The 24,262-nt window shown below is 42.8% G+C and overlaps 1 protein-coding gene across 2 annotated transcripts in view; it reads left to right on the plus strand.

Moving 5' to 3' along the window:
• The window catches only part of GRIA2 (glutamate receptor, ionotropic, AMPA 2), a 138,679-nt gene that overhangs the window by 63,152 nt on the left and 51,265 nt on the right, over nt 1-24,262 (plus strand). For both annotated transcript variants that reach the window (XM_015429784.1, XM_015429783.1), the window contains exon 3: nt 14,612-14,851. In XM_015429784.1, the coding sequence (XP_015285270.1) occupies nt 14,612-14,851 (240 nt within the window). The remainder of the gene's footprint in view (nt 1-14,611; nt 14,852-24,262) is intronic.

A 24,262-nucleotide genomic window follows, 5' to 3' on the forward strand; every position in this document is an offset into this window, starting at 1 on the left:
TCCGAGCGTACCACTGCGCAACCGAAGGTGCGCATGTTTGAAAAAGGGGACAAGGTTTTTGCACGGAATTATGCTAATGGTCACTTATGGCTTCCTGGGGTAATATCCGACTCTGTGGGTACTCGAATGTATGTGGTGCAGTTGACTGACGGTCGAATCTGGCGGCGCCACATAGATCAGTTAAGGAGACGTTGGGCTAAGGACAGCGCTGACTCTCCGACGGCTGAATTCCCTGATGTTGAGTGGAGACCCCCAGAGCAGGCGGTGAGTACCGAAAGGCCCGGTACTGTCCCCGAGTCAGGGCAGACCCCTGGGTGCGGGGCTGAAACCCCAGTAGAGTTTGTGCCTGAACCAAGCTGTAGTGAACCCCACTCTGACCCACAACCTTGTATGCCCATGGAGCCTGCACCGCTCCGCAGGTCCCAGCGTTCGCGGCAAATGCCGACTTATCTGAAGGACTATGAGTGTAATTAATGCGGGAATAACTGGTGTACAAACGTTTGATTGTCTGTATGTAAATAATAAAACATTTGGGATGATGGCTTAACTTAGGGGGGAGGAATTGTAATGTATTGAAACGTTTACATGAATCACCTCATAGGGCTCCTATGTTAAGCTTCGAGCCATACCAGGGCTCCTCTGAGCGAACTTCCTATTGGTCGCTTCGTAACAGCGACCAATCAGAACATACCATTCCCTAGGAGGGAAAGACTCCCATTGGTCCTTAACTAAGCAATCTCATTGGTTGTTAATTGTAAATAGGCGTGGCTACATTAGCCCGGTTATGTTTAAAAGGAGCATAAGCTCCCACTGTTTTCTGTTCTGGTTTCTTACTGAGTTGAGTGCTTGTTCGTTACTTCCAATAAAGCTGAATCACTTGCTGAATCACTCTAAGAGTCCTTTGTTAGTGCGATCTAACAAGTGGAGTTTAGGGAGGGAAGCTCAGTGGGGATGTGTTGCCTAGGAAGACACATTAAAGTCAAGTCCAGTAGCACCTTAGAGTCCAACAAGAGTTTCAGGGTATAAACTTTCAAGAGTCAAAGCTCCCTTCACCAGATACAGTAGAGTAGAAATGGAGATCTTAGTCCTTTTATCCCAGTCAGATGGTGGGAGAGGTGTTGTAAGGAATGCTTGTAAGCAGGGGTCATTTAGTAGAAAAAGAGCTAGGGGAACTCATTAGCATAACTCATTAGCATATGCCACACCCCCTGACATCAGGGGCCCGGCGGTGGACCTGCAAGGCCAGCGGGAGTGCGAGGAAGCCCCGCCAATGCCCTCCCTGGCCCCAGGTAGGCAGGGGTGGGGAGAGGCAGGGAGGAAGCAACTTACCCTCCCTCTTCTCCTGCCTCCTCCTGGCTGAATGAGGGCTGGAAGCGGGGCGGCCGGAAGCAGGGGCGGGGCTTCGTCATGTGCCCCGCCCCCCTGCACCTCACCCGGGGGAACTGCGTTCCCCCGCGTTCCCCCCTGAAATGACCTCTGCTTGTAAGGGATGCAAAGGTACAATATATATTTATAACCAGCTTGATTAGAGCAGAGGGGAAATGCTTGGGGGCAGAAAAATTAGCGGCTGTAGTGAGATAAGAATCCTGTGTCCCTATTCAGCCCTGAGAGGTCCATTGTTCTAAACTCTTAATTTGAGTTCAGCAATCTTGTGTTGTAATTTCCCTTTGAAATTTCTTTGTTTGAGGACTGCCACTCTTAGGTCAGCAATGGAATGACCTGGAAGATTAAAATGTTCTCCCACTGTTTTTTAAGTGTTGCAATTTTTAATGTTGGATTTATGTCCTTTTATTCTTTTGCATAGGGCCTGACCTGTTTGTCTGATGTACACAGACACAGTATCTCTCTCTATTTTTTACATTTATCATAGTTTTGTCCAAAGCTTAAGAGTGTCACACCAAGCAATGTTGCATCACTTCTGGGCAATTGCTGGAAATGGAATTGCACCAATGCTGCAAAATTAATCCCTCTCCCACTGGCTTCCAGCCAATGACTGGCTACCTTTGTGTTGCCATAGTGATATTATAAATGAATTCTAATGGAGGCTGGAAGGCCTGAAAGAGGTAATTAAACTCCACCTGCCTCTCTACCAATTTACTGTGTGATTCATTTTAAACCTTCTGTATCAAGGAAGAGACAGGGCTCCAGTGTGCTTCAAAACCACAGTTGTACCTTTACTGATTACACAATATGCCCTAGTGACAACCATGCACTCACTGCATTGGAGGGTGGATTCTATGGCCTAGTACCCTGCTGAGGTTCCTTTCCTCCTCAACCCTGGCCTCCACAGGCTCCCCCCCCCCAATCTCCCAGTCTTACTTCCTAGATAGCCTTGGCTTCAGCCCTTCAGCTCACTCTGTGGTATTAGTGTTGTGAGAAAACTGAAATAGTTGGTTCAGAAAATGTAAAATCCATTTATACAGTTAATTTTATAAAGAAATCATAGTGTTTTTCTCTCCTCTATTTCTGTAACTTTCCAAGCTGTTAGCAGCACATTGAATATGACTAAGAAACCATAGTGTTTTTCTCTCCTCTATTTCTGTAACTTTCCAAGCAGTTAGCAGCACAGTGAACATGACTCCCAACATGATTTTTGCTAGTCCTTTGTCTCAAGAGATATCTTTCCTCCATCATGTACACAGGAACCAACATTTGCATTCACCTACATTGTTCATGAATCTAAAGAATTTGGAAACATTTAGAAATAAAAGATTGGTATGCCCCTGCCATTAAGTCAAGGCTTGCCTACATGCAGAAACTCACATCACACCTCCAGCCAGCAGACAGTGCCTGACTGGCTGCCTTGATTCAAGGAAACAAAGAACATCCTGTGTGCACGTCACCCGGAAGTGACGTCGCACGCTGGGGGCGGGGCGACACCATTTGAGGGGAAAACAAAGAGTTTCCCCCTCAAATGGTGTGGCCCCGCCCCCAGCGTGTGACGTCACTTCCGGGTGACGCGCACACGGGGGTGGGGTTTTCACCGGGCCCCGATTCCACGGGAGCAAAAAGCGGGACTCGAAAGCGGGGGGAAATCCGCCCCCCGGGGGCATTTGGCAGCCCTATTTAGGTGCTATCTTGCATTGTTTTGCTAAAAGCATCAGGGTAGCCCCATTGACTCTGAAATGTGGGAACATTTCAAATGGCCCACATTACCAAAGCAGTTAGATTAACTGATGCAGTTTATAATTTCTGTAGCTCTATCGAAATGTATGTGACCAATATGGTATAAAAGAAGGCAAGAAGCTTCATTTCAGGCTTGACTCTCAGAGATCCAGGGAAGGCTTTGTCTTTTGTGATCTCTCTGGGCCAGTCCAGAAGCTTCTGTGCATGGGGAAATCTTTGTTTTGTATATTTAACCACTGACTGTCTTTTTTTTTATGAAGTAAGTATTCTGTTTTATATTCCTTGCTTGTCTTTAGCTAATAAATTATTATGGCCCCGGTCACATGAAAGGTTTTGGGCCGGGAGAGGGACGGATCGTGGCGCAGCAAACGGGCACGATCTCACCACAATATCTGGGAAGCAGTGCGCACTGTTATGCCAACTTCTCCAGGAAATTCCTGGAGACCCAATCCAAGTTATCTACCAAGGAAAATTGGGTGTTTGTGGCTGTGCGTAAGTTCTATACCAGTCTATACAGAGGTCGGATGGCGAATGAGACGCTCGGCTATATCCCAGGAAGACATTATCTGGCCTTCCAGGGAACAGTCAGGGTTGATTTCTTTTAGGATTGACTGATTAGATCCTCTTGCAGTCCAAGGTACCCTCAAGAGTCTTAAGAACATAAGAACATAAGAGATGCCAATGTTGGATCAGGCCAAAGGCCTCTGTATCACACAGTGGCCAGAAATACCAGTGCCATCAGGAGGTCCACCAGTGGGGCCAGGACACTAGAAGCCCTCCCACTGTTGCCCCCCCCCAAGCACCAAGAAGACAGAGTATCACTTGCTCCAGAGCCCCTATCTATACCTTGTGACTAATAGCGACTGATGGACCTCTGCTCCATATGCCTATCTAATTCCCTTTTGAAGCCGTCCATGCTTGTAGCCGCCACCACTTCCTGTGGCAGTGAATTCCAAGTGTTAATCACTCTTTGGGTGAAGAAGTACTTTATTTTATCCATTCTAACCCGACCGCTCAGCAATTTCATGGAGTGCCCACGAGTTCTTGTATTGTGAGAGAGGGAGAAAAGTACCTCTTTCTCTACCTGCTCTTTCCCATGCATAATCTTATAAACCTCAATCATGTCACCCCTCAGTCGTCGTTTCTCCAAGCTAAAGAGCCCTAAGCGCCTTAACCTTTCAACATAGGGAAAGTGTTCCAACCCCCCATGTGGCAGGGGCCTATATTGTTTAAATAACCTTGTGTTTCATTCCAGCTAACTCTTTTTTAAAAAAAAAAACATTCTACCCCGCCTTGGTAAGGGGCACTCACCAGACCATTACAAACCTAAAGGGGGTGGGAACAGGTGCTGGTAACACTTTATACAGGGTTAGTTTATACTGTCAAGTGCTACAGTTGCATTTCCCCCACAATTAGCAGTATGCAATAATAAGACTATCCAGTTTTTAAAGGTCATGCGTACCAGTGTACTTAAAGTGAGCATAGTGAAAATGGAGTAAAAGAACTGAATGCCATATTCTTCCCATCTCTCTACAGAGTGAAGATTTGTGTATAAACTGGAAAAAAGTGCTAGAATAACATACAAAATATGGGTGGGAGGGGACAGCTAAAATCCCAAATCTTTATTTTGTTTACAGAATTCTCCTGTTCAGCATCAGAGCCATTGACTGATGAATCAAGCTTTGCAGTCTTCATATCTAACAACTTACATATTACTTAGAAGTAAATCCAATTGTAATCAATAAGGCTTACTTCTCAATAATATATGGGTGAAAGTTGTATTAGCTACGATCCTGAGAACAGTTGCTCAGAATAAATGTTCATTTAAATCAATGGGACATGGTTCCAGGCAGATGTTTCCAGGACATAAATGCCAATACTATTTAAACCTTAAGTATTTCTTTATCATTGCTCTCATATTACTGTTTTAGTAAATAAAGCTGTGGAGGCTTATTAAACACCTTTAAAACAAAAAGCATTTGCAAAGTCATTGAACAGGATGACCTAGAAAGATAGGGTGGTTCATCCAGGCTGTACTGATCAGCATTGCTATAGTCATATATTGCCTGAGATAGGAATAAAAGTGGAATAATCAGCACTCTATTTACACCCAAGAGATTATATTTTTTTCCCTGCACTGTGGCCTGAGGTACCATAGAGAAGAAGCTGCTTCTGCTGAGTCTTGGAATGCTGATACTAAAAGTTTAATGGAACAGCATCAGAACACCATGTACAGCGCCTCTGCTACTTGTCTCCTGCTTTTATGCCCTTTTCTTAATATGCATAGACATAATAATGGGAAGTTTTATAGCACAACAGCTGATATTCCACCATGGCTGCAACCACATACACTAAACAATCCACTTTCAATTCACTTTCAGTACACTTTCCAACTGGATTTTGCCAGTTTATACAGTAAAATCCAGTTGCAAAGTGCATTAAAAGTGGATTGAAAGTGGATTATTTAGTGTGTGTGATTGCAGCCCGTAGGCACTACACAGCTGGAAGGATAATTTGTAAATATTATCCAGCAGAGTCAAGAGGGATCAGTGAGGCCCAGAAAGAAAATGTTTTCTAGTGCTCTAACACATGTTCTTCAGATTCTCTTATTGGTTCCAAATACTCCCTCTTTGGAAAACCCTTAATTCTATCTTTTTAGTAAGTCCCTTCCTTACTGTTTCTTCTGTGGTCACGTGTTCCTGTGTTCTGTGACTCTTATCAAACAGGGACAACACTAATGAGATATGGCTATTTGATGAAGCCCATTATAAGTCAGGCAGTGTTTCCTATGAAGGTCACATAGGCAAGCTCCAGTTTGGGCAATTCTTGGAAATTGAGGGGGGCACTGCTGGGGGATGGTGGAATCTGAGGAAGGGAGAAAGCTCAGCAGGGATGTAATGCTGTTGAGTCCCTCCTCCAAAGTTGCCATTACCTCCATGCACCAACTGAAAGTTGGTAACCATAGCTATCCGAGCCAATCCAAGATCATAAAGTGGCTGAAAAACAGCTGAAAAAGGGAGAAGAGGTTCTTGATTCTGATAAAGGTCCCTTTCATAAGGTCTCTTTAACTAGCTGTGCAGTTTGTGAGCTTGAGTGGAGAAATACTCTAGAACTTAACCCTTTCCTCACTTAAACCTTTCCTGTTTTTTTAGATCAAAATCATGTTCCCCAAGCCTTTTCATCTCTGGGGGAAAAACAAACCTTGGGAGGCTGATTTTGAGCTGGAAATGGTTGGCATGGGAGGGTTAAGCAGACTGTCTCTGCTGATCCTTCATTGGGTGAGACTTGAATACAGCTTTGACTTAAGAAAACAATGGAGGAAAGGCAAAACTGTAAGATGTTGTGTGTTTTGGTTACTTATGTGTGAGTGGAATTTGTATCAGATCCATAGTTTAGCCCCACTTCCTCTTTTTTTATATTATTCTTTTTATTGTTATCAAACGTGTAACAACACAAAACACACACACACACACACACACAAACCCAGCATCAGACAACAAAGCAAAATCCCTCCAATAGCATCAAATTAACACTTTCTGGTTTTGCTCGTATACCATACATTAATATCGAACTCTGATATTCTTTTCGCACCAATCATAAAAACGAGACTAAATATTTTGAAAAGCAGTTTCTTCTCTTCCTTGCACTTCCAATGACAGATTGTCTAGTTCAGCTACCCCTATTAGTTTATATATGAAGTCCTTTTTGGATGGTACTTCTTCTTTCTTCCAAATTTTCGCAAATGAAATCCTGGCAGCAGTTGTTATATGTACAATCAAGTATTTATCTGACTTCTGCAAACTGTCAGGCAATATATCTAACAAAAATATTTCTGGGTCTAGTGGGATCTGAACACCCACTATTTGCGACACAATAGTATGAATCTCACTCCAATACTTGTTGGACCTATCGCATGTCCACCAGATGTGGTAGAAAGAACCTACCTTACATTTACATTTCTAGCATATATTAGACACGATGGAATAGAAACGTGCCAATTTGTGTGGTGGAAGATGCCAGCTATAAAACATCTTAAACAAATTTTCTTTTAAGGAGAATGCCTTCAGATATCTCATATTCTGCCAAACCTTAGCCCATTTATTTAATTCGATATTTTGTCCTAAATTTCTAGCCCAAGCAATCATGGGAACCTTCTTCATCACACATTTTATATTCTAATAAAAATAAATATAATTTTGGATAAGTTTAGTTTTGTACCTAGCAGTATTTTGTCAAATCTGTCATTTTAGTGTAGAGACCTGTTTGCTTGTCTTTAATGTATCTGGACTCTAGTTTATTTCTTTCCCACCAAGTGAGATTTATGTATTGATGTTGTAGCATTTCCTGTGATTTCAGTTCGTTTTGGTTGTCTAAGAGTTCTTCATATCTAGATTTGCGTGCTTTAACCATCAAATTCGGATGACAGAAGGCTTCTAAGGGTGCCACCCATTTTGGTACTTTATTATAAAAAACCGTTTTGATCTCATTCCAGGTTTTTAAGAGCGCTGCTCTAAGCAAATGGTGTTTGAAATATGTATGTGTATCTTGTTTTGCGTACCATGTGAAAGTGTGCCAACCTAATAAAAGGTTGTGACCTTCAGGTTTAAGGATTCTGGAGTTATTTAGTAATATCCATTCTCGAACCCACATCAGGGACACTGCTTGGTAATACAACCGCCAGTCGGGTAGGGCTAATCCGCCTCTCTCTTTCTTCTCTTGGAGTAGTTTTAGTTTAATTCACATTTTTTTCTTTTGCCAAATGAAATTTCTTGTCAGTTTTTCAAATTCTTTAAAGAAGACTTGATTTCTAAGTATAGGTATATTCTGAAAAGGAAATAATATTTTTGATAGGATGTTCAATGACTACAGCTCTATCCATCAGAGAGAGCTGAACATTTTTCCACTTATCAATTTATTTATTTTTATTTTTTATTTATTGAGATTTACACCCCGCCCTCCCCACAGAGCAGGCTCAGGGCGGGGCATAAGGTCAAGATCTCTTTTAATATCTGAAAGAAGTTTATAATAATTGTCCTGAGATAAGGAGCTTTGTCGGTTAGTAATATAGATACCTAGATATTTTCTTTTCTTTTGAACGTCAAAACCAGTCATATTTTGTAATTCTTGGGTTTGCTTTAGATTACAGTTTTTGGTCATTATTTTCATTTTGTTTACATTAACTTTGACGCCTGCAAGTTGCCCATATTTTTGTAATACACTCGTCATGTAGGCCATAGATTGGAGTGGGTCTTGCAATATAATTGCCAAGTCATTGGCAAATGCTTGAATTTTGTATTCCTTGTCTTTTATCTCCAATCTGCAATTTAATTGATCATTCCTTATTGTTTCACATAGGACTTCTAAAGTGAAGATAAAAAGTAATGGTGATAGCGGGCAGTCTTGATGGGAGCCCTTACAAATGTCAATTTTTGAGGTCAAATCGCCATTTATCACAATTTTAGCATTCTGCTTGGTATATATGGCCCCTACCATCTTAGTAAAATTCTCACCACATTGAGCGACTTTTAAATGTTCTAACATGAAATACCAGTTGATGTTATCAAATGCTTTCTCTGCGTCCTGAAACACTATTGCCATTTGCTTATCCAATACATTTAGGATCGTTCTCAAGTCTTGTCATAATTGTCTATTGGGTAGGAAGCCAGCTTGATCTTGATGTATGATGTGAGTAAGTACCTTTTCTAATTGTGTGGCCAGAATAGAGGCAAAAAATTATAATCTACGTTGAGTATTGATATAGGACGGTAGTTTTGGATTTCTTTTTCTTCAGAATCCTGTTTATGAATAAGAGAAATTAATGCAGAATTCCATGAATCAGGTAAAGTTTCCTTTTCTATGATGTTATAAATAGTCTGTTTAAATAGCAGTATTATTTCTTCTTCAAAAGCTTGGTACAATTTTGTGGGCAAACCGCCAGCCCCACTTCTTCTTTGTAGCTCAAAGAACTTTAGTCTGTGATAACAGAACCTGAAGATAGCATTGTTAACCTCCAGGTGGGACCTGGAGATTTCTTGGGATTATAACTGATCTCCAGACAGAGATCAGTTACTTTGGAGAAAGTGGCTGCTTTGGGGAGTGGACTCTACGGCTTTATATCTTGCTGAGGTCCCTTCCCAAACTCCATACTCCACAGAGTCCACCTCCACATTTCCAGGAATTTCCCAGCCCAGAGTCAGTAATTCTAGCCCTGTCAAAAAACCGAATTCCCATTGCAGTTTCTTGTTTTGAGCTGAATATTGGTTCAGGCTTCATTCTGATATCTAGGCCTGAAAGTGAGTCCAAATGGGAAACAACTGTGAAGATTCAGCAAGCTGACCTCATGATACAGGATAACGGTGCAGGGAGTGGAGCAGTGCTTATCTCTGCCCCCCTCTTGGTTCCCAAGGCTAGAGCTATGCTGCCCTAGTAACCGCATTCCACCTAATTAATGGTCATGATTTACACCTGTGGGAATGGCTGCTCTAGACTGAAGATGGCTCCCCCATTTACTCTGACCCTTTAGGTTGTAAGCCTAGTAATAGGGTTACATCAATTTGACATAATCTGCTAGAGATCTGCTTGATCTAATGGGCCCTAGACCACGTTGGATCTTTAGCTATAACCAGGGCTCTAGTCGGGGGGGAGCTCTCAGGTACGGAGCTCCGGAAGAGAACCTCTAGGGGGCGGGGCAGTCACGTGGTGAAGCCCCGCCCCCTTCTTTACCCCGCCCTCTGCTTCGATCCTCATTCCGTTTGGGAATGAGGATGAAGCAGGAGGGTAAGTAGCCGGGCCTTCTGACACACTTCCGGTGATGTCAGGGGGTGTGGCCTTCTGTCACTTTCGGTGATGTCAGGGGGCGTGGCATATGCAAATAAGTTATGCTAATGAGTTATGCTAATGAGCTCCGGCAGCTCTTTTTCTACAACAAGACCCCTGGCTATAACAAAATTAGCTTTTGCAACCTAGAGTGCAGTGGCTCTTCCTTTTGGAAGCTATCATGCCTTGGTTTCTGGTTCTGACATTAGAACCATCTTGAATGCTTGCTTGCTGTGGATCTGGCACCCTGCCTGCCCAATGCTTACTCTGGACAGAGTGGACTTTTGAATACTGAACATCTTCAGCTAAGAAGGGTAACACCTGGTTATTTTAAACCCATGTCTTACCATGTAGCTAGTGTCTTGAATTTAGCTTGCTGAATTCCACACTGCTAATGTTCTTTTTGAAACACTCTTGCACACTTTTAATGATTTTTTTAAATCACATTTGTGATGTCTTGTTCTTCAGATGGCTTCAGCCTAAATTCAGTACCTGGACCAATTGCTTACCTACCACGTTAATTGTTTTGTGGAAACCTATTTTGCAAGTGGCCTACCTTGCAGAGTTGACTTTCTTATTTAATCCCAGAAAGGTTGGAAGCTTTCCCCTTGGCTTCTGGCTGTTGGGATAGTCAAGGGGGCTGGTGGCAGCTACTAAGACTGGTGTGTGTGTGTGGACTCATACTCCCAGGTTTTTCATAACTTTGTGTTCTACGGGCCCTTACTGGCAATTCCTTGGACTAGAGGTTGTTGACAAGCCCATGATGCCATCAAAGCCTGAGCCGGTCTGAGGGTAGGAGAAGTAGAAAGAAAGAGTTTCCAAGGAACACCTGTCCAACCAAATGCAAATAATATTTCAGACTTAACTTGCAATAAAAAAGGCCAACGCTATGCTGGGGATTATTAGAAAGGGAATTTAAAACAAATCAGCCAGTAGCATAATGCCCCTGTATAAATCGATGGTGCGACCTCATTTGGAATACTGTGTACAGTTCTGGTCACCACACCTCAAAAAGGATATTATAGCATTGGAAAAAGTGCAGAAAAGGGCAACTAGAATGATAAAAGGGTTGGAACACTTTCCCTATGAAGACAGGTTAAAACGCTTGGCGCTCTTTAGCCTGGAGAAATGATGAATGAGGGGTGATATGATCAAGGTTTATAAGATTATGCATGGGGTAGAGCAGGTAGAGAAAGAAGTACTTTTCTCCTTTCTCACAATACAAGAACTCTTGGGCACTCAATGAAATTTCTGAGCAGTTGGGTTAGAACAGATAAAAGGAAGTACTTCTTTACCCAAAGAGTGATTAACACATGGAATTCACTGCTACAGGAGGTGGTGGCGGCTACAAGCATGGACAGCTCCAAGAGGGAATTAGATAAACATATGGAACAGAGTGGCTATTATCCACAAGGTATAGATAGAAACTCAAGCTGGGGCAGGTGATGCTCTGTATTCTTGGTGCTTGGGGGGGGGAACAGTGGGAGGGCTTCTAGTGTCCTGGCCCCACTGGTGGACCTCCTGATGGCACCTGGTATTTTTGGCCACTGTATGACAGAGTGTTGGACTGGATGGGCCATTGGCCTGATCCAACATTGGCTTCTCTTATACTAGCATGGTATAGTGGTTAAGAGTGGTGGACTGTAATCTGGAGCACTGGGTTTAATTTTCCTCTCCTCCACATGAAGCCTGCTGGGTGACCTTGGTTCAATCACAGTTCTTTCAGAACTCTCTGAGCCTCACTTACTTCACAAGTTGCCTGTTGCGGGGAGAGGAAGGGAAAGGTGATTGTAAGCCACTTTGAGACTCCTTAAGCTAGAGAAAAGCAGAGTATAAACACCTACTCTTCTTTTTCTATACAGCAGATTCAACACCTGGATATTGGGAATGAGGACACAGAGCTTCCTTTTGAAATTAGTTGAAATTAAAAGAGTTTAATTTTGGATAGAATCCTTCTCAGTATTTGAAGGTGAATTCAACCAGTAAATACAAATATGAAGACAGCCATGTTTTATTTAGCAATGTGCTATAATAAAATATATATGCAGGGACACAGGAAAATGTGTTATATTTTTCCAGATCCTCAAGAATTTTTTAAAAAGCACTCTCAAGGATAAGCTAGATTCAGTAGGGTAAAGAATGTTCAATGAGATTTAATTTTTCTTATGCCCTCGATGAAGTTGCAAGTGTTACAGAAATGTAGTTCAGTTTTCCCTCTGTCTTAAAAAAAAAAAGGTTTTAGCCTACTACTCCACTCAGCTAAGAACAGAGCCACCTCCAGAGGAAGTCTTTTACACTGGAGGAAGGTTCAGCTGAGTGAAGTGAAAAGATGCAATCCAGTATTTTTACCTAGCACCGTTCTCCTTTTCCTTTTGGAGTTCTGGAGCTGGACTTACAATCCTCTTGATCAGATTTGCACCCTAATTATCACCACCCTGCCCTGTACATGCCACAGAGCTACCATTTGGGTGTAGCATTAGATGGTAGTGCTGAGTGCACAGAACTCTGCTATCGAGTACAGAGGGAATGGCTTATAGTGCTGGGAGAACATCACAAGCAAAGGAAGACTTATCTGTTTCATTAAGAACTACAGTAAACACTTTGTTTTCCAGCACTCATGGGGAATGCAGATTGCTGGTTGATCAAGCATACTGAATATTCAAGAGTACTGTTCCACTTCCCCCCTTCCCCGTGCAGAGGAATCTGCAGCAACCAAACTGCACCCCACTGGCAATGCCATGATGACAACGTGGACACCTGGCTTCTCTCACAGCCACAGAGTCATCCCATGCAGCAGACAGACAGCTGCCTGGGAGGCCTTTGGTAGAGATGGCTCCCAAGGATCTCATCAGGTGGCACTGATGGCTATCAGAAGCCCGGAAATGACTGGAATCGTTAAGCTAGGGTTGCCAGGTCGCTCTGCTGGACGGAGAGAATTGCCAGATCCAGGTCGGGAAACTCCTGGAGATGGAGCCTGGGGAGCACAAGGACCTCAGTGGGGTACAATGCCATAGAATCTACCCTCCAAAACTCAATTTTCTCCAGGGGAACTAATCTCCATAGTTTGGAGATGAGCTGTAATTCTGGGGGATCCCCAAGTCCCACATGGAGGCAGGCATCCCTACATTAAGGTGGCTGGCTGAAAAAGTTGAAGAGGGTATGAGCTCAGACCCAAAGATACAGGGCAGGTGCCTGAAAAAGAGGGACTGGACCTCTGGTTGATAGCGGTTGATTGAACACTCTGGATAATAAAGTGCCAGATAACACATCTTTTGCTATGCTTATTTACAGCAAAACTGTCTGGAAGACCCAGGGTATAACTTAGAATGTGCCAAGAAACAACAAAACATTGTTTATTTCCAGTATTGTCTTCATTTATTACAGTATTTCAGTATCGTATGGCATCTATTTCCAGTAGGGTTGCTACTGGAAATTTCCAGACCTCAGGCCTTTCCATTGTAGTTCTGGCTCTGTAGAATAAGATCCCTGAATAGGAGAGGGGGGCTTCTCTCCTTGTACATTTTCAGGCTTGCCTTTTTGCCAGGGGTTTTGACAGGCATCTTTTAAGGGGGGAACGATTTGGAATTTGTTATTTTATGTTTGCTTTCAAACTGAAAATGTTTTTAACTATTATTGTAAGCTACCTTAAACCATGAGGAAAGGCAGGATATGAATGTTTTAAATAAGGAAATAAATATAAATGCAGATCTAGTTTTCCCATTTACCTGAAAGAAAGACTAGGTTTCCCCCCCCATATGTGCCGCCAAGAAAAGAGGAGGGGCATCTTACATCTGCATACAGGTTACATCAAGGGGTTGGAGCACCTTTTCTGTGAGAAAGACTAAAGAATCTATGATGTTTTAGTTTAGAAAAAATGGCTAAGGGTAAACATGGTAGAAGTTTATGGAATTATGCATGGGGTGGCATCCTATGAAGCTGTGGGCAACAGGTACCAGACAAACAAAAGAAAATACTTTTTTACTCAATTAGTAATTAAATTGTAGAATTCATTGCCAGTGGGGATAGGGATGGCTACCAACACAGATGGCTTTTAGAGAAGATTATACAGATTCATGAAGAATACATCCATTGCTGGCTACTAGCTATAGTGAGTGAAGCGACTTTCCTTTTTCAGAGGTAGTAAAGAAAACCCAGTGCTTGGAGGTAACGTCAGGCAAGAGTTGGCTCTATGCCCTACTATTATCCCTTCAGGGCCACTGGTTGACTAATGTGTGTAATGGACCACTGGTATGAGCCAGCAGGACTCTTCTTGTGTTCTATATAACTGTGTTCTATAAAACTTGTGTTCTATATAACAGCAGGACTCTTCTTGTGTTCTGCATAGAACTGTGTTCTATATAACAGAGTCATCTTTTTGGATAAAACAGGGTCTGACTACTGAAAAAAAGCAGTGTAACTGTTGCTGAATCATAGAGTTACAAAACTGATGTAAAACTGTCATAATGCTGGAAAATACAGTAAAATAACACAGTACTACTGGGGAGAATTTCTTTTAATGTGTTCGGTTGTAGCTGAAATTATTCTTAGCCTCTGTCTTTCACATATGCAAATTTATGTGCCAGAGATTTATACATTTAAATAAAAAAATGAAATTGATGGCCATTTCTAAAGTATATTCTTTTTTCTCTCCCCCCCCCCTCTCTTCCAGTTTGTTCTCAGTTTTCAAGAGGAGTTTTTGCTATTTTTGGATTTTACGACAAGAAGTCTGTAAATACTATAACTTCGTTTTGTGGAACCCTTCACGTCTCCTTCATAACACCCAGTTTTCCAACAGATGGAACACACCCATTCGTCATCCAAATGAGGCCTGACCTCAAGGGAGCACTTCTGAGTTTGATTGAGTATTACCAATGGAACAAATTTGCATATCTCTACGACAGTGACAGGGGTAAGGTGTGGTTTATGACATTTGGTTTAATTGTGCATCACCAAAACCTATCTGAAATATTAAAGCAGCATTTTTGTGCAGGCATAACCTAGTATTGCATTTTTGTACATTCAGGAATGGGATAGTTAAGGAGTGGAGAGAAGGAACAATAGCATCTTCTTAAACAGGGAGCACAGCATGCCAAACAGCAAACAAAACAAAATGATGTGTGTTAATTTTTACTATGTATCCCCCCCCCTTTAAGAATATTCTGGGCCAGGTGCCTGAGGAAAAAAAGTTCTTGGGGCTCCCCTCTGTTTGTATCTGAGGAATAATGCTGAGTACTGCATGGGTGCATGGGTGGCGGTATGAAGGCTGACTAAAAGTCTGCTGGGTAGTTGCTCTAATTGGATGGCAACTGTCTTTCATGTCTTCTTTGATGGAGTCCAAACTCCACGAATAGAGACCACAAACTGAGAAGGGCAGGTTGCAGAAGAAACAAATGTATGGGTGGAGGGTAAGGTTTGAGAATGTCTGATTGGAAATTAGCTTTGGGGTATCTGGGTATATTTCAAATATTCATCAGTGAAGCACTTGAACTGGAATGGATTTAAGAAGGTAGAATTTGTCCCACTTTAGACTTGCACCCCATTGGTGATACTGGGCATGTCTTGTGTTTCTGAGGTCCACTGGTTTCCCTTCTGACATATGGATATTGTGTGGTGGAAGCAAATTTGGGGATAAATGAGACATTCAGTACTGGGTGTGTGCTCAGATCCTACTTACGCATTTTACTCAGTTTGTAGCGTTATTAACATGTCTCCCTCAACTGTGACCAACAAAATGCCTCTGAAGAACTTGCAAGGTGGGCAAAATCCCTCACCTATTGCTTGCCCATTGCATCTAATTAAGAATTACACTGTTAGATGCTGAGAAAGCGTTCGACAATGTAAACTGGAACTTTATGTTACAAAAATTTAGAAAATGGGAATGCGGAGATAATTTTCTCATATGGCTGCACACAATATATGAAACACAGTATGCTAAAGTGATAGTTAACGGAAAACTTACAAATAGTATACAAATTCAAAAAGGAACAAGGCAGGGTTGTCCATTATCACCTTTATTATTTATTTTTGTATTAGAAACACTAACAGACAGAATAAGAGAAAATAATCATATAAGTGGATTGAAAGTAGGAAAGGAAACATTTAAACTGCAGGCCTTTGCAGACGATTTAATATTTATAACAGAAAACCCTGAACACTCCCTGTTACATCTTATAGATACAAGGATACCATAAAACCAGGGATCAAACCAAGTGAAAGCAGCATGCAGTATGCAGTCTGGACCCTGCTATAAAATTCGACAATCAATCCAAGTGAAAGTGGCATGCAATGTAGATGGGAATTTCTGTTCCAGTGTGGGTTTGGTAAGACCATGGAGCAAATGCTAGATGCAGATTCGGCCTGTGTTAGGAGTGGCTTAGCAAGGTGCAAGCAATTTGGCTACTGCATAAATTAGTTTGCCCTGGAGCCATCCTTCCTCAGCTAAGGCAAAAATGTGTGAGCTGGAGGCTAAAAAACTGTGAGCTAGCTCACACTAACTCAGCTCAGAGGAAACACTACCCCGGGTATACTGTCCCTATTAAGAACCACTGCTGCGAACCTCACAGAAAAACAAGTGGGATCCAAGAGAACTGGGGTCTTCCTTCTTACAAGACCCATTCTTGTGGATTCTTTTGGAAAGTTTCAGTATCTAAAAAGCCCCTATAGAATCATTATGGAATTATGGCCCCAATTTATTTTGTTACCAATAATTTTTTATTCCTAACATAAAAACTAAGACATGAAGAAATGAAGAAAAAACACAAAACCTTAACAAAGGAATTTAATGACAGGCATGCTAACAATACAACAGAGTAACATTTAACTGGTCTTTCTTGTGTACATTCTATTAAAGATCCCTAATAGCCATTTTAAGACACCTCATTTTCATAAACCTTATTTAGGACAAAACTGTGGCTGCAATCTTAGGGCTACTTTTTCGGGTCTAAGCCCCTTTGAAGAAAAAGGGACTGACTTCTGAGTGGAGCTGCTTAGGATTGCTGTCTAAATGGTGTGCACAAATGAAGGCAATGTTCTCTCACTGGTACTTTCCCCCACTCTAATCCTCACTGTAAATAAGGAGATGATACAAGGTGGAAAGCAGTGGTGGGGAGGTGGTCCTTAAAAATGGTACTTCTCTTCTGAAACGAGTAAGCACACAAGTAACAATGCTATCCTAAGCAGAGCTGTGCTTAATAGGGTGTAACTGCTTAGATTTGAACTGCAAGTGACAAGTATTGAGATCCACAGTCCTAAGAACTAGAATTATTTTAAAGACAGTAGGAATTCTCAGGCTTCTGTACCAGTTATAAAGTTTTGCCCAATTTCTGGCAAAGTTCCATATGTGAGAGTACACAGTACTCTTTATGTGCCTTAAGCAAACATAGCTTTCCGTATGCCTTCTGTTGTTAATTTTCTGTTATTTTTATTATGCACTATTTCACTGCTTTATCCTGCTTAATTAATTTTACTATTTGCTCATACTATGATTTTATGGCATTTTAAATTTTGTTGAAGGCTGCCTTGGAAAAATATTTTGGGAAGGCATAAATGAGAAATAGCATAAAAGCAGGAAATAGGGTTCTTCCTATAACTTAAGTCTTGTCTCACCTTTAACACTTGGGGGCAGCAATCAGGTCTTTTTGGAGTGAAGTGCAGTTTTAGACGTTCCAATATCCCGATTCCCCCCCCCCAAATAAAATGTCATCCCTTCTGATATCTGACATAGTTGCCAGTAATTTCTTTCACAAAGATTGCTGATATCATAATAAGCGCTAGAAATTCAGGTGTGTGTTCCTTCCTTCCAAATGAGTATCTGAAAAATTAATATAGTAAAAAGGACTTGTGATGTTGCTCTGCACTCCTTACATGTCTGAATGGCAAGGTGTTCCAGAGGCAGTATTATGAGGGTTGGCTCCCTTTGAAGGAGAGCTCATTGGAAACTTAGAGCACCTATATAATATTTGCTTTATTTATAAAGATACAGGTAGAGCAACAACTGAAGTTTCTGAATACATTCCAAGGAAAGCGCTACCTAGAGTGCGTTTCAGTAATCCACTCTAGATGTAGCCAGGGCATGCTCCACAGTGGCCAGATCTTTTCTGCCCAGGAAAGGCTGAAGCTGGCTAACCAGTCAAAGCAGGCGAAAGGCGCTTTTGGCTGCAGTTGCTACCTGCTTATCCAGCAGAAGGCCTGAGTCCAAGAGCACCTCCAGACTACAGACCTGTTTCTTCAGGGGAAATGCAAACCCCTTCCAGAATGTGTGACCCCTTAAATCCCAGCTCAGATCTTCTACCCACCAGTAGCATTTCCACCTTGTTGGGATTAAGCTTCATTTTCATCATCATCATTATTATTATTTATGGATTGCTTTACTTATAAGAACATAAGAAGAGCCCTGGTGGATCAGACCAGTGGTCCATTTAGTGCAGCATTTTGTCTCACACAGTGGCCAACAGCAGGGCATAGATGCTGAGTGCGTCCTTTGACGTTGCCTCCTGGCACTGATATTCAGAGGTTTACTGCCCCTGATTCTCTTCAGTCACCATGGCTAATAGCCACTCATTCTATCATTTTTGGATTTAGAATGGATACCATCTTGGATGACAGTGGCTTTTATGCCATTTTCTTTATTAGGAAACTGAATGAGCAATCTGCTAACCTTATCAAAGTATTTTGCTATTTTACTCAGTTGCTGCATGGCAGGTCATCCTGCATGGTGGACTTCTTTCTGTTTTTGTCAACAGTCTTTCTTTTCCTCTGTCCATTTGTGATAACATTTGGGATTTGAAGGCTTTCTTTTTGTCACCTTCCCCTCCACCCAATCCCTGGAGTCCCTCAAATAATCACACATTTATGCAGTGTCAGAACAGCAAGATTGTTCTTACAGTGAGCACAATTCCGAAGTGACAACCAAGAGGATGCAATGAGACTAAGACCCACTCATAAAAATATGACAGCAGATGCAAGACTACATACATCTTTTTTTAACCCATAAAAGAAGGCTTAATCCCAACATGGTACTAGTGGGACAAGAGAATTTACCCATGAGACTTTGTGTTAAGCCGCTCGCTTAACAAAGTAGTCGGAGAGTGATTCAGCAAAGATTCAGCTTTATTCCACAACTCCAACACAACTCCAACACGGATCAACATCTGATAGCCAGAACAGCTTTTACATTGCAGCTGTTCTGCTTTTAAACTCTTCCAGCTAATGTAGCCACGCCTACTGTACTAATACCAACCAATAAGGTTGTATACATAAGGACCAATCACAGACGTTCCCACTCAGGGAGCTTGCTGACAAGTGATTGGTTGGTTCTTCCTGGGCTAGCAATGCGATTGGATGGATTTGGATCCTAGCCCAGGACAAAGCTTTACATGGCAAGTCAATTATGTTGTTCACATACAGTTATGCATTCAATGGCAGCTATTGAATACATTACACTTTGTATGTGCCCAGCAGCTTGTTTAGACTGGGCTGCTGTGTAGCTACAACATCAGCATGTGCAACACTTACCCAGGCTGCAGATCTCTGGAGTGCTAAAGTTGCATGTCTAACGTCTGATGACCAAATTTAAATGAGTCTCTGGAAACATGACCTGTCAGCATCACACTGAAATTAGTTCTTTGACATCCTTTCCTGCAGTCCTGGAAGACTTCGTGCATGACAACATCGCAACTTCACACTGAGTCTCTGCTCAAATGCACACTGATAGCAAGATTAATATTCAGCAGTACTGAAGAGCCTATAAATCATTAGTGTTAATTAAAGTATGGAGTGAGAGTCAGCATAGTGCTTGATGTGCTGCTCTGTGCATGTATGTCTTAGTTTGGTATAGTGGTTATGAGTGTGGACTCTAATCTGGGAGAACCAGGTTTGATTCCCCACTCCTCCACATGCAGCCAGCTGGGTAACAGTTCTCTCAAAGCGGTTGTCTCAAGAGTGGTTCTCTCAGAGCTCTCTCAGTCCCACCTATCTCACAGGATGCCTGTTGTGGGGAGAGGAAGGGAAGGAGATTGCCAAATGCTCTAAGACTCTGAGTGAAGGGTGGAATATAAAAACCAACTCTTTTTCTTCTTCTTCCTTTTCTTCCTTCTCCTCCTTTTAATAATGCTGGTGCTCAGTTTTGAATTTCACATAACTAAGATGATCTACACACACACAACCGCCAAGATCAGAACATACCTGGCTTTGTTTCTGAACCTACTTTCAAAATTCAGAAACTCAGTGCCACTCTTGGCATTATCAGAAGTGTATTGGGACTGACAGGCTCTGCATCCCTACTGTCATGAGCTGGTAACTTCCCCCTGTACAAGGCCCTTGGCCCTGCTCGACCACACCTTCCTTTCAGTTAAAATTTACCTGGCAGTAGAGACAGCTGCAGAGATCCAGGAGGAGTCTCTCTGAGGCTTCCATTTCTCCCTGTTATATTGAAAAAATTAGTTCTCTAGTGCACCTGAATGCTATATAGGGAAAACAAGTGCCCTGGAAACTGTATTTCCCAGGGTTACTAGTCTTTGGGATATTTGTGAATGTTCATCTGGGAAGCTAGATATAACTTAGGTGACCTTGAGAACAATGTCCGAAGGTTCCTTGCTGGCCTCTGTCACTGCAGATGGCAAATAAAGTTTATATCTCTGCTACCTGGCATTACATTTTATGACACACATGGCCCAGCCCAACAAGGTCTCATTCAGATCCGGCCCTCATAACAAATGAGTTCTACACCCCTGTTATAGACTGTTCATACATTATGGGTTGGATCCAGAGTAACATTTCGATGGGCACAAGGATTTCCAGTCATGGAATGTGATTTCCCCTCCCACTCCTGAATCTTGTTCCTGGGGTCCCCTCCCTTCCAAGAGTTAGTGGCATTTTTGACTGCTGTGTGTGGGGGATCTTATTCCACAAGCAGAAATCCTTGTACCTGTTGAAGCGTCTAGCTTGGATGCAAGCCCTGATTTTTCATGCCAATTCTGTAACTGTGAACAAGGAAGCATGTATAATCTATGTACTAATAGCCAAATCGTCTGAATCTCATGAAACTTAAATCCGGTGACTGGAGCTCTGAACTGGCAAGACTGATCTTTCTACAAATCTGAAAAGGGGCCCAGGTAGGGGTGTGGCTTGGTCCACCTGAGCCAAAAATATACCCGAAAAATACCTTATGCCTGTGAACTGGGTCCACATGGAGAGATTTGTCTTCAATCTTGGGAGACCCTTCAGGTTTACAGAAAAATCTCAAACCTGTAATAAAAAAGTATGTGTGGGGGGGTAAAGAACTCCCAAAATGTAGCACTGTTACAGTCAGGAGGAGAAGTGGTTGGAGAACAGCAGCACTGTGGATATGTGACTAGGTGAGAAGAATCCTCCTCCCTTAGCTACAGCACTGCTTCTCCCCAGAGGCTGGCTGGTTGGGAGGTGGGAAAGTTTAACCAGGGCAGCTGAGCCAGCAGCTATGGAGCCAGGAGTGAGAAGGAGCCTCCTCACACACCCACATACTCATAGCCACTGGCTCAGCTGCCCTGCATAAACTTTCCCACTGGCTTCTAGCCAGCCAGACTGTGGGGACTGGGGCTGGAGACTGGGGTGGAGACCAGGGAGGATTCTTCACTCCCAGGCCCCGGTCACACAAGCGGGATAATCCACAGGGGATGGGAGGCTTTTAGAGCCGGAGTAAAAAGCCGTGCGGTAGCATGATCTCACCTTCCCCCAAGGCTCCGTGGCCAAGCCTCCTGCAGCCGATCTCACCACACGAGGCAACGCAGCAGCAAGGCGTTTCTGCGCATGTGTGGGATGCCAATGGGCACTGGCTGCAACAGGCTACCAGTGCTTCCTGATCAGATGCCCACACGCGCCGTGCATTATCAGGAAAATAGTGCATGGTTCCCGGTAGCTTTTAAATCCGCGTCTTCAGGCCGAAGCTGCGGGTTAGAGACGGGAGTGCGATGCTTCCCAGATGTTAAGGTATGATCGCGCTGCTTTAATTCGCAGGCAAGCCGTCCCTCTTGCGGGGCAAATTCTCCATGTGACCGGGGCCCCATTTCTCTGTCTCCAACACTGTATTGCCCTGTATCTGGCTGATTAGAAGCCGGCAGCAGAGTTTAAAGAGGGCAGCTGAACTGGAAGCTATTGGAGGTGTGCAGGTGGGCACGGAGGCTCCTAACACCTACACGCTTCCATTTTTAAAAATCTTCCTTTCTTCCTTAAAAAAACAGAAAAGAAAACAAGGCGGAAAACTTAAAATCCACCAACTAAATAAAGTTAAAATAATAAAATATATATACATAAAGTTGAGGCATAAAGTTGTTCCCACTCACCAGTCGGAAGGGGTCAGGAAAGTTTAAAGAGGGGAGCCAAAGCAGTGGCTATGGAGGCAGGGATGAGAAGGAACCTTGCATGCCCCCATAGCCACAATATGGAACATTTTGTTGCAGGTCCCCACTTGTTTTGTTAAAATTAATTGGCTTTGTTACTGGGATTTTTCATTCCAATACATGCATAAGGAATAAGGGCTGTTTCTTGCATGTGCCAGCTGTGAAAATGTAGTGTAAGAATAAATTCTTAGGGCCACAAAACTAAGATCCCTTTCATACAAGCTCGTTAAGCTTGCTCTGGATTCTGAAGGCAAATAGATGGGCTTCACACACCTAAAGGATCAAATGCCTCAAACAAACAAGCTAAACAAAACAGATCAAAATAAAATGCCACAAACAAACAAACAAGCAAAACAAAACAGATCAAAATAAGACATGCCAGCCACAAACAAACAAAACAAAACAGATCAAAATAAGTTGTTGAAAACCAGGATCAAGATGTCTTTAACTGTGTATAAAACCTTAACAAAAAAACAACCCTCTGTTTTTCTTCAGAAGCCAAAGTATATTAAGAGCAGCCTGTAAAAAACCTGGACATCTTTTTCATATGATTCTGTTTATTTTGTACTGGATAAGCACTTCATTTAGGACAGGGGTCTCCAACATGTAGCTCAGGAGCTCCTGACAGATTGCCAGCTGCTGTAGAATACCTTGTGTTCCCTTAGAAAACCCAGGAAAGGATCATAAAAAGATCTGCTCTAGGCTGCTTTTTTAAACGTTTTTATTTGATAGGGTTTTTCTCTGTGCTGCTTAACTGATGCATTTCTGGTGCTTTTCCTTGTCTATGTTCTGTTTCTATGACAGTACAAAACTTGAAACATGCTGGGGGGAGCTAGTAGTTCAGGATATTTGGCAAAGGGTCAATTAAAGGGGGGAAAGAAGGGAGAGGAGGGATCATCTTGCTGAAGCCCCTGGAGAGCAGAGAGAATCCTGCTTCTCTCTGGGTCAAGCTCAAAGTGATGTTTATTTAAAAGCTGTGTCTGGAAGCCTCTTACCGGAAGCACAGTGGCCCTATCACTGATGACCACCTCATGATCCAGGTCCACTGGACACTCCAAAAGGAGTTAGGGTTGGCATTTCTGAGTTGGGAAATTCCTGGAAATTTGGGACTACAGCCTGGAAGGGTAGGATTTAATGCCACAGAGCTAGAGCTGCTGTTTTCCTGCTGGAGCTCGGGTTTCCTGGCACTGCTCCTGCAGCCAGTGGGATAATATATATATATATAAATTGCCATCTGCAATGACATTATGTCACTTGTGTGTTTACCTCTAAAGTGATGTCAGTCTGCTCTAGGAATCACCAGAGTTACCACAGAGTCTCCAGCAATTCCTTGAAAAGCGTGCAATCTCTTCCAGTTTTTCCCTGAAAGTGACATCACACTGTTGCCTGAGAGGGTCTGCCACATCCCTGCCCCTTTGGATTTCCACTGGTTGGCAGGCTGTGCCTGGCAACCCTACACAGATCCCACCCTCCAAAGCAGCCATTTTGTCCAGGGTAAATTATCTCTGTAGCCTGGAGATAAATTGTAATTCTGGGAGATCTCCAGACCCCATCTGGAATTTGGCACCCATACAAAGCCAAACAATGACCCAGAAACTAGGAGGGAATCAACCACAACACAATTCCAATGGGGCACAGAATGCACCAGCCAACTTCCCAAGATGCGACCTGGTGACAGTCTGCACAGTAAGGCCTGGCAATCCAAGGACCAGGCAGGGAGAAACAGAGGAGCCAACAGCCACAACCCCAGTCCCACCTGACGTGTATGTCAGCTGTGTTCAACCTGTCATCCTGGGAACCAAGGTGTAATAAGATTTCAAAATCACGTGACACCTATTGGGAGGGAGATAAACGGGTGAGGCCACAGGGGTCTATATGCCGCAAAATCCTTAAGCCAATGAGGACTTCCTGCTTCACTCCCAGTAAGCCAGGGGAACAGGATAACA

The sequence above is a fragment of the Gekko japonicus genome, unplaced genomic scaffold (genome assembly GCF_001447785.1).
Source record: "Gekko japonicus isolate JY-2015 unplaced genomic scaffold, Gekko_japonicus_V1.1 scaffold1005, whole genome shotgun sequence".
Lineage (NCBI taxonomy): Eukaryota > Metazoa > Chordata > Lepidosauria > Squamata > Gekkonidae > Gekko > Gekko japonicus.